Here is a 14180-nt window from a genome sequence, read left to right on the forward strand (position 1 = left end):
ATATCAAGTAAGGAGAAATCGTCCTTGTCACAACTCACCTCTGTCACAACTCTCCTAGGTCTCCCCTATACCTAACAGTTCCAGTTCTTTTTCACCTTTCGTGTAAGTTTTTACAGTTATTGATTCACTAGCGAATTGAACCACACAGGAGAGTCCAAATCTTTAACAATTTTGGTGGAATATGGAAACATAAAACATTACCTATTATAATCTTAGCTTGTATGGTGTGCTAAGTTTCGCTGTTAGTGGTAAAGATAACTGTACCTACTGAGTCCTATTCCATTATACAGATGGGATGCGTACGCGCATTTTTTGCGCTAGAGTTTATGGGAAAACGATTCGGTTTCGTAATGGGCCACTTCATTATAGTGATTATAGTATCGAGGCCTTCTGCGTTTGGATGCTTTGCAAAACCGACTTCCTGTACAGTGCGTTTAGTTTTCTGTACGATTGCGTGATGGAGCCGCATTTTGTTCTGCACGAAAAATAATGGCACGTGAAGACAAACATTAATTTCACGTGAAGAGATTAACGGCTTTACTGTAGGTAGATAGTTAATTTAGAGGTATTTGTTGATGATAATTGAATATAGACCGATGAGAACATATTGAATTCGTCTATTTATTTTGGGTTTCAAAAACATGAATCCCACTTAAAATATTGTCATGTAAAATATTGCCAAAAGGAGATTATAATACGGCTTGTAATGTCAAAAATTTATCAGATCACTAGAGACGCTACTATGCAACATAGATATGAGGCTTGAACTTTTATAATTACAAGAACTATTTTATAAAAGAAAAGAAATGAACAGTAAATAAATAATCACCTTAGTTCATGTGGTGGTAGCAAAACGGCTCGTACTTGATTACGTCAAACAAAATACAAACAACAAAAGCCCAGTTTTTACTATCCTCAAGTACTTCACGGCATTTATTTAATAGTCAGTGCGACACGTTATGTCCCGCATGCCTCCGCGGTACGAAGTTCACGTCCCTTTACTTTCGCCGCTCTCTCGGAAAGGTCACGTATAGTCGCGGGTAAGTGTACAATCGGACTTGGTTTAACATGGCCGGGCTTGCTAAATTCTTGGAAATAAACATTTTTATTTGACGGGAAACGTGCTTTTTGTTACCAGATTCTTTCAAGATAAAAGTAGTCCCATTAAAAGTAACATTTTTAGTAACCTACATAACACTGAAATTATTCAGAATAAGAGACTGCGTTAGTAGACAAACATTATTTTGAGGTTGTCTTCTTGGAGCTCTTATAAGAAAACATAAGTAACAGCCATAGTAATTGGATCCATAGCCAATTGAGTATATATTATTTACGACATCATTTGTTGTTTGCTATTTTTAACAGCTCGAAGTCTGATTTCGCGAATGTCTAGCCACATACCATAATATTGAGCCATGGCACCGCCCGAGGTAACACGGCGAACGACTCGTTACTAGTTACTACATAATCCGATGGGAACACTTCATCTCGTAGATGGCTTATGTAACTGAAAATATTTCTTTGCAGAACGCATAATTGCGAAAACACGACTTTTGCACGATTGGTAAAATAGAGAGATCTGTCATCATGCCATTTATTTTGTCTAACTAAGGTGTAGGTTGGGGCGTGTAGAGTTCGTAAATTGGCTGTACGTGACTGAATAACTCGGTTGGTGGTAGGGCTTGTTCTAAGTCCGCCTGGCTAGCTACCACCATCTTACCTAAGTCTGTCGCCATAACAACAGTGTTAACAGCATTGTTGTGTTCCGGCAGTTAGAGGTAAGATAGCCAGTTCCTCCGTGGTTGAGGATTCTGGGTGAAGCTCGCTTCCACCTTTCGGCCTGATCGTCACTTACCATCAGGCGAGATACAGGCCAAGAGCTTCCTCGTTGTGGATAAAAAAATCTTTATCACAGTGCGAACCATACTTTTTACATGAAAATGTTTTGGATGGTTTTCCTTACTTTACTTTATAAGAAAAAAATTAATGATTTCCATTCTATGTGGTCATTTCATAACAACATTATAGTGCGTCTTCTCCTCGTTACTCGTACAAATCCGATGGGAAACTAAATATCTAATGGCTTATGTAACTGAAAATCTTTATTTGCAAAAGGCGTACTTGCGAAATGTCACGAGGTGCTGAGCGTTTACCTACTCAAAGCGTTAAAGCGTTTTTAAGTGTGACACACATGATGAGAAGCGATTTCTAAAATGGACAGTAAAATTCGATTTACGTCGATGGATGAAAAAAAAGCTTAAAATGGAAACGAAGCTGGATTTAGATCTGTAAGTAAAGTTAATAAAAGTGGAGTGAATAAATTAATTTATCTTCAAAATGAATGCCAAGGAGTCTCTACATAGTCCTTATAAAGAAAAAAAAAACTAAAAAATTATCTATGTTTTATGCAAATTAACAATTATTCTATTCTATTCTAAGGCTGAATTGCACCACATTACTTTGACTTTAACAAACGTCAAAAATCTGTCAAATTCCATACAAAAAGCACCGGTTATCGTTATAGTTACCGTTAAAGTTAGGTGGTGCAACTCAGCCTAACTCTACAAGTTTTTATATTTCTTTTCTACATTAACAACCCCAATGACTTTTTTTCTTTTCATCTATGATCAGTCGCTAAACTAAGATTGGATTTGTTGAAATTGCCATGATGCAGAAAAAGATCTATCTTTCAAATCTTTTGTAGAGGTTGTCTAGAAAACTACTATTGAAAAGCAATCCTTAAAAATCCTTGTCATCCACTCAAATTTTAAATACAGCAACAATGGACCACATAAATCTTTCTCCTTTACCGCCGTCACGGTTAAACATGTTTTGACGACTCTACAATGGTGACAATGGTCTAAACTCTAGGCTCATTCATCGATCGGAGGTTACGTAAGACTAAGGCAGGCAATACACGGACCGCTTGAAGCAGTCAGGGTCGACAGCTTCAAGCTGCAACTGCACAGTGAACTGCAGAGTTCTATGGACGCACATACACGAACCGCTTAAGCAGTTGCAACTTATTCGGGCGGTCGACAGCACGGTGAATTTTCATCGTGCGGTCAAGCAGTCGCCAGCAGCCATACACTGACTGCTCGAGCTGTCGACAGCTCTCGCGCAGTTACCTCCGCCCACTTTCTTCATTCCACAGCGCGCGCGCTTGTGATTTGTTGAGCAGTTAATACCAACTGCTCGAGCAGTTATCACTGGCAGCTTCAAGCTGTTGACTCTTGACTGCAAGAGCGGTCCGTGTATGTTGATCACTGACTAACTGCTCGAGCTGTCCGTGTATGGCGGGCCTAAGTGTCAACAGGCGTTCTGTGACGACACGACACGACCGCAGTTGGTTTGTGAGGCGACACGACACGACCGCAGATGGTTCGGACTTACTCACGACTCACGACAGCCTTCCCGTTCCGTATGTTGGAGAGGAGCTTGTGTATGGTGAAGGGGGTAGCGGGAAGCGAGGTTGTAAGAAAAAAAGAAAAATCTCTTGAATTAGAAACTTAATGAATAACTTAATATTTCTGAAATAATAAACAAATAGGGAAGTAGCAATTTCTGTATCTCTGTTGTATTCATCTAAATTCTGTTTATAGGAGTAACTCAAAATCATACGAGCTCTAATTTAAAATTAGATAGTCCATTACATAAAATTTACTGTGTCAGGTGTTTCCGAGCCGATGTTAAAGTTAATAAGTTCGGCATAATTAAAAATAGGTGCTAACCAGATGATCAGAATAATAATAAACGTTAAAATCCTGTAAAACGCTCTATCAAAAAGCGTTTCTATGGCTGCGGCCTTACGTGACGTTTGGCAAAAAGGTGTGAACTCACTAGAAAGTATTTTGACGCGCCGCCGATGCCGATGGCTGGAGGTCGTTCGCCGGTTGCAGACAATATGAATGAATTTACATGTTTGTTGTTTGAACAAATTAAAGTTATGTATATTAGGTATTTGTCAATTACATACAAGCTTCTGTTTGCTGCTTTGCTCATATATCGTGCGTCACCCATTTTCACAAACTTCAAGTTTTAATTCTTCAATATTTTTGCGACAAAATGTTATATAGTCTACTTAATTACTCCTCTCAATATCCAATTCATCTTGAACATTTGATGTTTCAGCAGTTAAGACGTCAAAATTACCTTTCGCATTTATAAATTAGAGTTTGCTTGAGTTTCGTACTATTTAGTGATTTATGCAATGAGCTTAAAATCTTAGTTCGGAGCATCACAATGTTTTTTGGTACATTTTCTCGGAACAAAAGTAATTTCGTTAATTTTTCGTGGAACTGGTTATCTTCAAGAGAAACAATTTTCAGAATCGGATCTTTTTTCCAGAGAATAAACACGTTATTTCTAAGTACACAATACTTAGACAAGAGTCAGTTAAGCTTTTATAGCGACTATACTAAGTAGGCGATCATGCCTGTTTTGCATTCGAGTCACCATGTCTTCGCTAAAATTATGAAAAGTGGTAAAAGTTTTCTTTTCAATATACATAGTCTTTTATAATGTAATATTTTAAATTCAAACAGATTCAAATCCGCAACAGCGTAGGGAATTATTGGGTTTCCGACGTTCATCAAAAAGTAGTGACTAGTACTACTGAACTAGTATGTCCTATGTATGTAAGAGTAACATTATTGTGTAATAAATTGACCTCTTTTCCTATCTTCCATCCAACTTTTTACCTTCATTAATACTCACATACGACGCTGAAAACATTTTGAATCACAGATCTCGGCAAAGATGTTAAGAGCGTTGTAGCAAAAGTTGGCGTTCGAATTTTAGGTTTTTATTGCTTGACGTCGCGTAGTGAGTGCGCAAACTGCATTTATCTGTACAATTTCAACGCTGCGTCGACTAAACGATCTTAATCCGTAGTTGCATCGTACCTAAGACAGTACATCATACATAATAATAAAGAAATAATGTATAATTTACCTATTTGATTTTTTCTCAGATCAGACTTTTAGCAAAATCAAGTTACGTAATTAATGTATTTTTTACACTAGTAAATCCCGCGACAAGTTTTTAATCTTTAAATTGAGTAAAGTAATAAGTTGATGGGTTTGAAAGAATTTATGTTTTATTTTATTCTTTTTACAGCATCAAAAGCTTGTTTATGAAAAATATTTACTATTTAAATTTTACTTTTGACTTTTTAGTTTTTATGATGCGGGATGGAAAAATTAAAATTTATTCTGATTTTGTGACGTTTCCGCACATAAATATGGATAGGTTAAATAAATAGAATGAAATGTATGAAAGACCTGTGTCCATCAAAGAGCTCGTAACTAAACATCGTAAGCGCCATTCACATTATTATCTAAAAGTTAATAATAAATATTTAGTTTTTGTAAATCTAAACAAGTCAGGAACAAGTTTAAACACTCATTATGTTTAAATAATTTAAATTGAAATGTTTCTCAGGAAGTGAATTATTGTTAATTCTTATGAGAAATAAAGTTCTTAAACCGTAAACCGTCAGGAAATCAAAGAGTCAAATACTGATATCATTGTGATTTTATAGAATTTATTATTATAAACCACGGTCGTATAATGCAAAAAAATCAGAAGTACTAACTTTAAGATTTTTATCCATAGAGCAAAATTTATTTAATCGTGTTTTTAAACAGTTATCCCATTAGGTACACTTGCGTTCTGTAATACAAACCCATCAAAAACAATACTTGTCAAAAAACCAAGTCTCACTACTCAGTTGTTCTACGGTAAAAATTTGTGAGATCCATGTAATACCAAGTCCAGTCCAGGAAATCATTAACGTTTTACTTAAATATATTGACTTGGCCATCGCATGAAAACACGTGTAAATTAAATTATTTAGTGCGAAATGAAACGAAATTTTGCATGCCTGTGTAGACATGCAAAATTTCAGCTCAATGGGAAAACGGGAAGTAAGTAAATTTTAAGTTTCAAGATTTTACAACTCCAGATGTCAAAGAAAATAAAAGCTTGTAGATAGCTTGTAGATGGCATCTTTCCAGATGCCTTCAAGCAAGCTATAATTACACCGGTGTACAAGAATGGGGATAGAGATGACGTCAACAACTATAGACCCATCTCCGTTTTGCCGGCCTTGTCTAAAATCTTAGAGAAATTGCTTAACAAAAGACTGATTTCATATCTGAACAAATTTAATATCTTATCTCCGTATCAATTTGGATTTAGACAGGGTATGTCTACGGAGGATGCGGTTGGAAGTCTGACGTCACTCATAACACAAAATCTGGACCGAGGAAATAAGTGCCTGGCTGTATTCTTAGACCTAAAAAAAGCCTTTGATACGGTGTCTGTTCCCATTCTTGTACATAAGCTGGAAATGATGGGAATTAGGGGAACCCCACTTGAATTGTTTAAGAGTTATCTGTCAGATAGGAAGCAAAGAGTTAGGCTGGCAAACTTTGTTAGTGCTGATGCGGGCGTGACATACGGTGTTCCCCAGGGGAGTGTGCTAGGCCCTACATTATTCCTGATCTATATAAACGATTTGTGCAATATGAGAACTCCAAATGCTACAATCTTTTCATATGCTGATGACACGTCTATTATATTTACTGGCAAAACTTGGGATAGTGTTAGGGCTGACGCAGAAAGTGGACTGGCTGTTGTGGCAGCCTGGTTAAGGAATAACCTCTTAACCCTCAACACGAGTAAAACCAATTACATCTGCTTCAGTTTAAACAAATCTACGCAGCCGAAGGATGAATTTGATCTGAAAACTCATGCATGCAATGAATCCACAACTTGGAACAGCTGTGGCTGCGCGTCCATCAGTAAAGTGGAACAAACTAAATATCTGGGTGTAATGATTGACCAACACTTGTCCTGGTACCCCCATTTAGAACAGGTCATGGCTAGAGTTAGGAAGTTGATGTGGATTTTTAGAGTACTGAGACACGTCGTGCCGGTAAAAAAAGAAGTAGACTCGAAAAACTTATTAAATGAAATATATGTCTCTTTGGTTCAGTCTGTCCTGGCATACTGTATCCCGGTATGGGGAGGTGCAGCAAAAACAAGGTTTTTGGATGTCGAACGCGCGCAACGTGCCATAATAAAGGTCATGTATTTTAAAAAAAGAAGATTCCCGACGGCTGATCTCTATCGTATTACTGGACTCCTGTCTGTCAGGAAACTTTATCTGCTTCATGTAATTTTAAAGAAACACAAAGAAGTATCCTATAATCCCTCCATCATCACTAAAAGGAGAAAGTATCTAGTTTTTCAGGTTCCAATAACAAAAACGCAGTTCTATAAAACACAATACACAGTCAGATCCGCTATTTTATATAACAAAGTAAATAAAATTCTACATATATATGACAAACAGTTCCATCAGTGCAAAAAAATAATTTTGAAATGGCTTGAAAACTTAAGTTATGAAGAGACGGAATTCGTCATTGCAAATACATTATAAATCGTCATACACATTACACATCATACAAACACACATATACCCATTACACACTCAAATTCATACTTACATCCTTCACGCACACACGCACATATACACACATATACACACACGCACACACACACACACACACACACACACCCACACACACAAATAAACATACACATACGTACATACATACACACACTTCTATACAAAATACCTACCTACATTATATTTGTCTAGGGAAGAGCGGTATCACCTAACACAGGCGTACACCTTATGCCTAAAGGGTGATTCCATTGTCAAAGATTTTGTAAAAGGTTTATATTGAAATAAAATTATTATTATTATTATTATTATTATTATTATTATAGCTTTACAAATAAAAGAAAGATTTATGAAGAAAATAAAAAGTACTGTCTACGATACATTTGTTTGGCCGTGTTGCACCGTCTTACTTTAACATTGACATCAAAATTTTGGATGTCAAAAATCTGTCTAACATAAAACACCGGTTATTGTCAGTTAGGGTCAAAGTTAGGTATGCACCACCTAACTCAGCCTTAGTGTATTTTAATTAAATTTAATACAAATAAGGATGACGAAAATAATCGATAAGTGATCTCACTCGAATATTTCTTATAGTAGGTATACAAGATGTCGAACAAATCATTACTTACTGAAAAAGGTGCTTCATGAGACCTAGCAAACGGCATCAATAATATGTTTAAGAACGAACTGAATCTATTCAAAAAACCTATATTTCCAGCTTTCATACATTTAATACAGTTACAAACAAACACGAAATCAATGGTTTCTGGGAATTCTGAGTGCCTTAATGCCGTCCCCTTTATCTGTTTATTTAGTATTTATTAATTAGTATCTCTTGATGATATTGTAGCAAGTTAAACCTAAAATCATGTTTTCCGTAAATAATTTAAATAAGAATGCAATTTACGAGTTTGTTGTTTGATTATTATAATATTACTCAATGAACAATTTAAATTTAAAAAATTAACACTTATAATATGGCTGGCGGCATACATTTAGTATGAAATTCGGAAACATTGAATTTTCGCATAGATCCAGTTTATTCTTTGACCTATTTATTATTATTGTTTTAAAGAGCTCATGAAGCACTTACAGGAACAGTAAACAGTTTCTCGATATCTTGTATAATTAAAAATCAAGTGAAATCACTTATCGTTTCCACCCTGTACCTATACTTTTAAAAATGAACTCATTTTATACGTTCATTTGTATAAGTATCTACAATACAAATACCTAACCAACTTAGTTGACGTTTTATAAAACTATTTGTCTAAGTGTCATCGAGCGACCGCTGGTGGATTTGCCATTTACCTGACCTACCCCTTTATTACTAAACGTTTAATATCAGATGAATAGTTACGCACCAATTTCTTTCATTCAGTCGTCAGTAATTGAACTTTCGGAAAAACATGACGAAGCATTGTATGACCATACAGACGCTATTCAACTTTTATTAGTAAGGAAGAGTATATTTTATGTTGGTAGAAACACAATAGCATAGACTAATGTTTTGACTTTTGACACACTGTTAAAATTTTTATTAGTCATTTATTTTTTCCTGACCAAACAGATACCATAATAATATCTTTTGTCTATTCTACCCATATTCTGTAAGTAAAATAATAAAAAGTTTGAAAAGAAAGAAATTACAAGTCCGATTTACCTAAACAAATAAATTAAAAATACTTGCGGATCAAAAGTACTCAATCATACTACAATTTACGAAAAAATCACGCGTGACGCATATACGTCAGTGGGCAGTCAACTGACATAGACCCGGCGTCTACGAGTGCCAAAGCACGACTGATTTATGCCATTTGATGCACCCGATTTTATAGTATTTTCAAATTAATTTTTCATTTGAAGATTGAAGATAGATATTTTTTCTTTTTCACACAATAATAGTACTATGTTTCTTCTTAAGTATAAAGTAGTTTATGTTGCCAAATGACTTTTAGATTATGAGATGTGACCTGTTTTCTTGCAGTAATTTTCTCGAATTTTGACTATCTTAGACATGATAAAAATGCATTTTAATGAATTAAACATCAAAATTTTCTCAATACACTTTCTTCTTCAGGGTATGCTTATTCTAATGAATACATTCTATCTTCTTACTTAGAAATAAATTTGTTATAATATTAGTTCAAAGTTGTGCCTTCGCGAGTTACCTGGAAATCGGGCTTTCGAAATTCGCTGTTTTCGTAGGCAAAAATCCAATTTGAACGAGATTTTGTCAATAGACATTCCGTAAAAACGTATGATAATTACGATGATATAAGTCAAAAGAAGCTATAACAACAAATTATATGACTAAAATCATTTCGAAATCTGCCAAATTCTCGATTTCTGCATGAAAAATGTGACAACGCTCTTAAGACCCCATATTCTTTGTGATCCGTAACAAATGTTGCGTAACCATCAATTTTGCATAAGAGCCATTGACTCGGCCATGAATCACAGTATTAAAATATTTGGCATTCACAGCCTCAGAACCAGTTACTATACTTTCTACCAACATAATAAGTTATATAAATTAGAAAACATGATATCACACGGTTTATAGCTCTGTATTTATGTTTAATGTACTCTACAATGAAGTTTAGTGAATTTATCGATTAGCATAGCATACCATGTTCTCTTCCGATGTATGGTAATTTATTTAATTTTAATGCATGCGATGTGTTGGCTAGAAAATACATTATACACAACATACATTTGAATTACACAAAAACAAGGTACAGTATAATTATTATTCTTTACCAATAACTCACTGAAATAATGCCTAGACATAGATTTAAATGCACAAGAACTTAATTTCTTGCAATTTATTAATTTATTAGGCGGCTTAATAATAGAAAAAACACAATTAGTACTAAATATTTAACCAGTGCAGAATAACATGGAAAATATTGTATTCATACTAAGCTAATATGGTAATTTTGTATCTGCATTATGCACCTACATAAAATAAACGTTACCACACAAACGTAATCGCCGTGTAATAAACCGTACAGCCATTTACACCGTAAACTTTCCAGGCCGTTACCAAACCCTTCGACCTGCGCACGAGTGTATTAACCAAGTACGAATCCGTATAACCGTGTAAGTACGAATCGGTATAACCGCGTAAGTACGAATCGAGTGGATTGCTCAAAAGACGCGTCTAATCACGGATGCCCTAGTCGCGTATTGGCCGGTGAACCGAAACCGTAATGAATGCACGAACACACATAAGTTGCATAATTATGAACAGCGCAAATAGATCAGACACTCAAATCCATATGAGAAGTAAGCCTACCCATCACTGGGCTCTTTGTACAACCACCTTAAGGAAAGGAAGACTTGGAAACGGTTTGGGAAATCTATGAAGGACTTTCTTCATATCAGAAGGTCGTAGTAATGAAGAAAACGAGTATGACGACACGACCGACTTAATTTTCTTCATATATCCAAAACATAAACTGGGGTTTCTTTTGACACCTTTTAGGAGTGGAGTGAGTAGGAGCCAACTAAGTTTCAACTCTTTAAAAAAATGCAGCAGATTTTAATTTTCTACGAGTCTACTAATTTTGAAATAAGTAATTAAAATTCGTGTTATTATCCGACTGCGCCAGAAGAAGGGTTATGTTTATGAGCTGTCTCTTTTATTTTGGCTGTAATCTAAGTCATCATCGCTCACCGTAACATCAGCGACCCGTGTAGGCTTATGTAGGCTCGAGAGGTTTCCGCGTTCGGCGTTTATTGAAGAATCGCCAATTATGCAACGGTCAGTGAGACGGCAATGAGGTTAGTTACAAATCAATGGAGTAGGCCTTTCCATTTGTGATTAGTAGAAAATGAAGAAAACTTTGTCTCAAGGATTACAACACGTTTCAATGAAAAGGGTCAACGTCTGACAAAATTATTAGATTGAAAACTTCATAGCTTACAAAAAAACATATTTTTTATTAAACTGACTGAATTAATGACATGGATAGGTGAAGATTAAATTAAGTTTTGATTAACATAAAGTATCCATTTGTAACATACTGCGGTCACGTTTTACAAAATATTTCCATATTTTATTATAAAAAATCATGTCGCTTAATTTAGGTATATCTAAATTACTGCACTGCTGTAAACAAGCAGCATTTCTCTTGGTTTTAATCGGGTCGATGATACAACCCTGGAATGTAAAACTCTGGTTCTTAACCTTTAAGTCCCGAGGGACCATTTTACCAAATTTCTGTCTTGTCAGGGACTACTTTTTTTTTTCAAAATCCTATGAAAGGGGAGGTCGATTTCTCGCCCACTGTGCGCCGTTTGCGTTATGTTGACTCGACTCATTACGTCACATCACTTGTTTATTACGATGTCTTCGTGGACCACTTGGAATGCCTCCAGGGACCACCAGTGGTCCGCGGACCACCGGTTAAGAACCACTGATCTAATAAATAAACACTGAAGTAATTCAAGGTACTCACTCAAGACATCTGTGCAGGAAGTGCAGGAAGGCCGGGTCGTCAGTCCTCACCGCCGTGGACAGCGTCCTTGAACCTGGTCGCCGTTTGCGGCCCTTGGAGTTCGTCACGCTGCGTGGTGAGCCTTTTGAATCTAAATAAAATAATATTTCATCACTGTAATGTGCTGAAAAGGGCTTACTGATAAGAATTAGATTTTTTTGATTATTACTATTTTGGACAGCACAGTACCGATCGTTATGGAAATATTTGGGAGATGCCTTTATCCAGCTGTAGAGTCCTTTGAATGAAAGGAAAGCACTAGCTAGTTAGTTTAGTAGTAGTAGGTACCACATAATGTGGTGCTTGCTTTTAAGCGATTTTGTGAAAAATATTATTGGCAGGTAGTTGCTAATTGCTCATTAGGCCCCCTTAATTGATATTTATTGTCCGTGGTGCATAATCTTTTCTTAAAGGTTTTAAACCTTTGTTTGTCACCTGTCATTCGCTTTGCAATGGAGGGAAGTCGAACCTTAATTTCGAACTCCTCCTATGTTCTTCTGATTAATTTCGTTGCGGGTTCAATGACAGTTTAACTTTCCCCCGGTACAAACTTGACCTTCATTGGTTGGGTTTTTGTGGCGGTCAAGCTGTAGATCCTGGCTATACAGGAGTTGCAGTGGTGGGAACGAGAGGAGGGAATAGTCCCGTACCACAGAATAGTAGTAGAAGTCTTATTAACAAAGTTATTTTGACAACATTCTTTTTTTGTAAAATTCATGTCTATAGGCTCAAGATGCTGCGTTAAATAACAATTACCTCGACAGAATTAAAAACCGAGTATCATCGAGTTACGAAACTTCACTTGTACACGTTAATCATCTGTCATTAAAATTTATGCTGTTGATGTTTCAACATCAATCACGTTGCGTATGGTCGCCGGCTGCCATTGTTTGATCTAATACGTTACAATCTTTGATGTAATCAACAAGACCCAATTTCATCCCGTTGATTCAACTAGTTTTTATGGCATTTAAGCTTGAAGGCAATTTTCAATGATGTATTACACTAACAGCTTAATTTGCCCACTTCCCTCTACATAGAAGCTAAATTGCCGTAGTAAAAGTAATTGAGGCAATTGATCACAGTCAGTCTTTACCAGCGTCAGTGTTAATGATTAGATCATTAAAAAGCTTATGAGCCGACATTAAAACTGTTAAAACCCTGAACTGATGTTATCGATTTATCGTTTAACTGCTTTTATTTTGTTTATTCTAAAGACACGTTGTTGGATTACACTTAAGCTAATGATAGTGTGTTTCGGTATTTCTTACCAAAGAACAGCCTTTTCCTAGTGGCGTGGAGGAGCAGGTCTGGTGGAGGCGGGCCCAGCAGCTCCATGATGCAGGCCAGCTGTTCTGCCTCGTTTTCGCCCGGGAACAGCGGATATCCCGTGTGGAGCTCCGCAAGGATGCATCCTGGGACCAGAATTATAAGTATAATAAAAATGTATCACAATAACATTGCTTTAAAAATCACGGTTAATTTTATACGTAAGTAGGTAGGTTCTTTTGTATAGAGATGGGATTAGATAATTGTTTGCATATGGTTCATTATAGTAGAGGTTTCGAAAGGTAAAATTAGTAAGTAGGTGCTGCTAAATAAGTCATGATGACCGTTAAGTAACTTTGAAGATGTGTATTAAAATTTTCGAAATCTTCGTAATTTCTTAAACTAATAATTACTCATTCAAATAGTGAAGGAAGGTTTCACCATCACACCATTGCTGATGTAACTAATAATTAAAAATTAGTTGCCGTTGATGTAAAAGTAATATGTATTAATAGTGTGGGCAATAGTAATAAATTCTTCAATTAACTTAATTTGAATTTGAAATAATTATACAGAAACCTACGTAATACTCTTTAATTGTGGTACTATTTTTATAAGCACTATTTTGTATCGTGTTTTTGTGAACATTTCCCATGACTGGCAATCAATTTAATTAAATGACCTCACCGAAACTTGCAAAATTTTACAAGCACACTTGATTTTATGGCCACAAAAGCCACGGAGTTAATTGCCAAAATACCAGTACAATTTTGGAAACATCCACCTCTCTTTTCATCACATATCAACAGACAGAGACGGTGTGTGTCAATGGTGAGAATTGACCGATTATGTGGAAGCTGGTAATGCGTCTGGTCCCAGGTTACGAAACCCGTAGAAAGCTAAGGAGAAAGGTGACCCGCGCAGATGCG

The 14180-nt window shown here is 36.0% G+C and overlaps 1 protein-coding gene across 1 annotated transcript in view; it reads right to left on the reverse strand.

Annotated features, from left to right (window-relative positions):
* Window positions 1-14180, reverse strand: part of LOC135088071 (dual specificity tyrosine-phosphorylation-regulated kinase 2) — a 106027-nt gene that overhangs the window by 7311 nt on the left and 84536 nt on the right. The window contains exons 8-9 of the mRNA XM_063982955.1: window positions 13254-13397; window positions 11944-12073 (exon numbers count right to left, since the gene is read on the reverse strand). Of these exons, the coding sequence (XP_063839025.1) occupies window positions 11944-12073; window positions 13254-13397 (274 nt within the window). The remainder of the gene's footprint in view (window positions 1-11943; window positions 12074-13253; window positions 13398-14180) is intronic.

This window comes from Ostrinia nubilalis, chromosome 3 (genome assembly GCF_963855985.1).
Source record: "Ostrinia nubilalis chromosome 3, ilOstNubi1.1, whole genome shotgun sequence".
Lineage (NCBI taxonomy): Eukaryota > Metazoa > Arthropoda > Insecta > Lepidoptera > Crambidae > Ostrinia > Ostrinia nubilalis.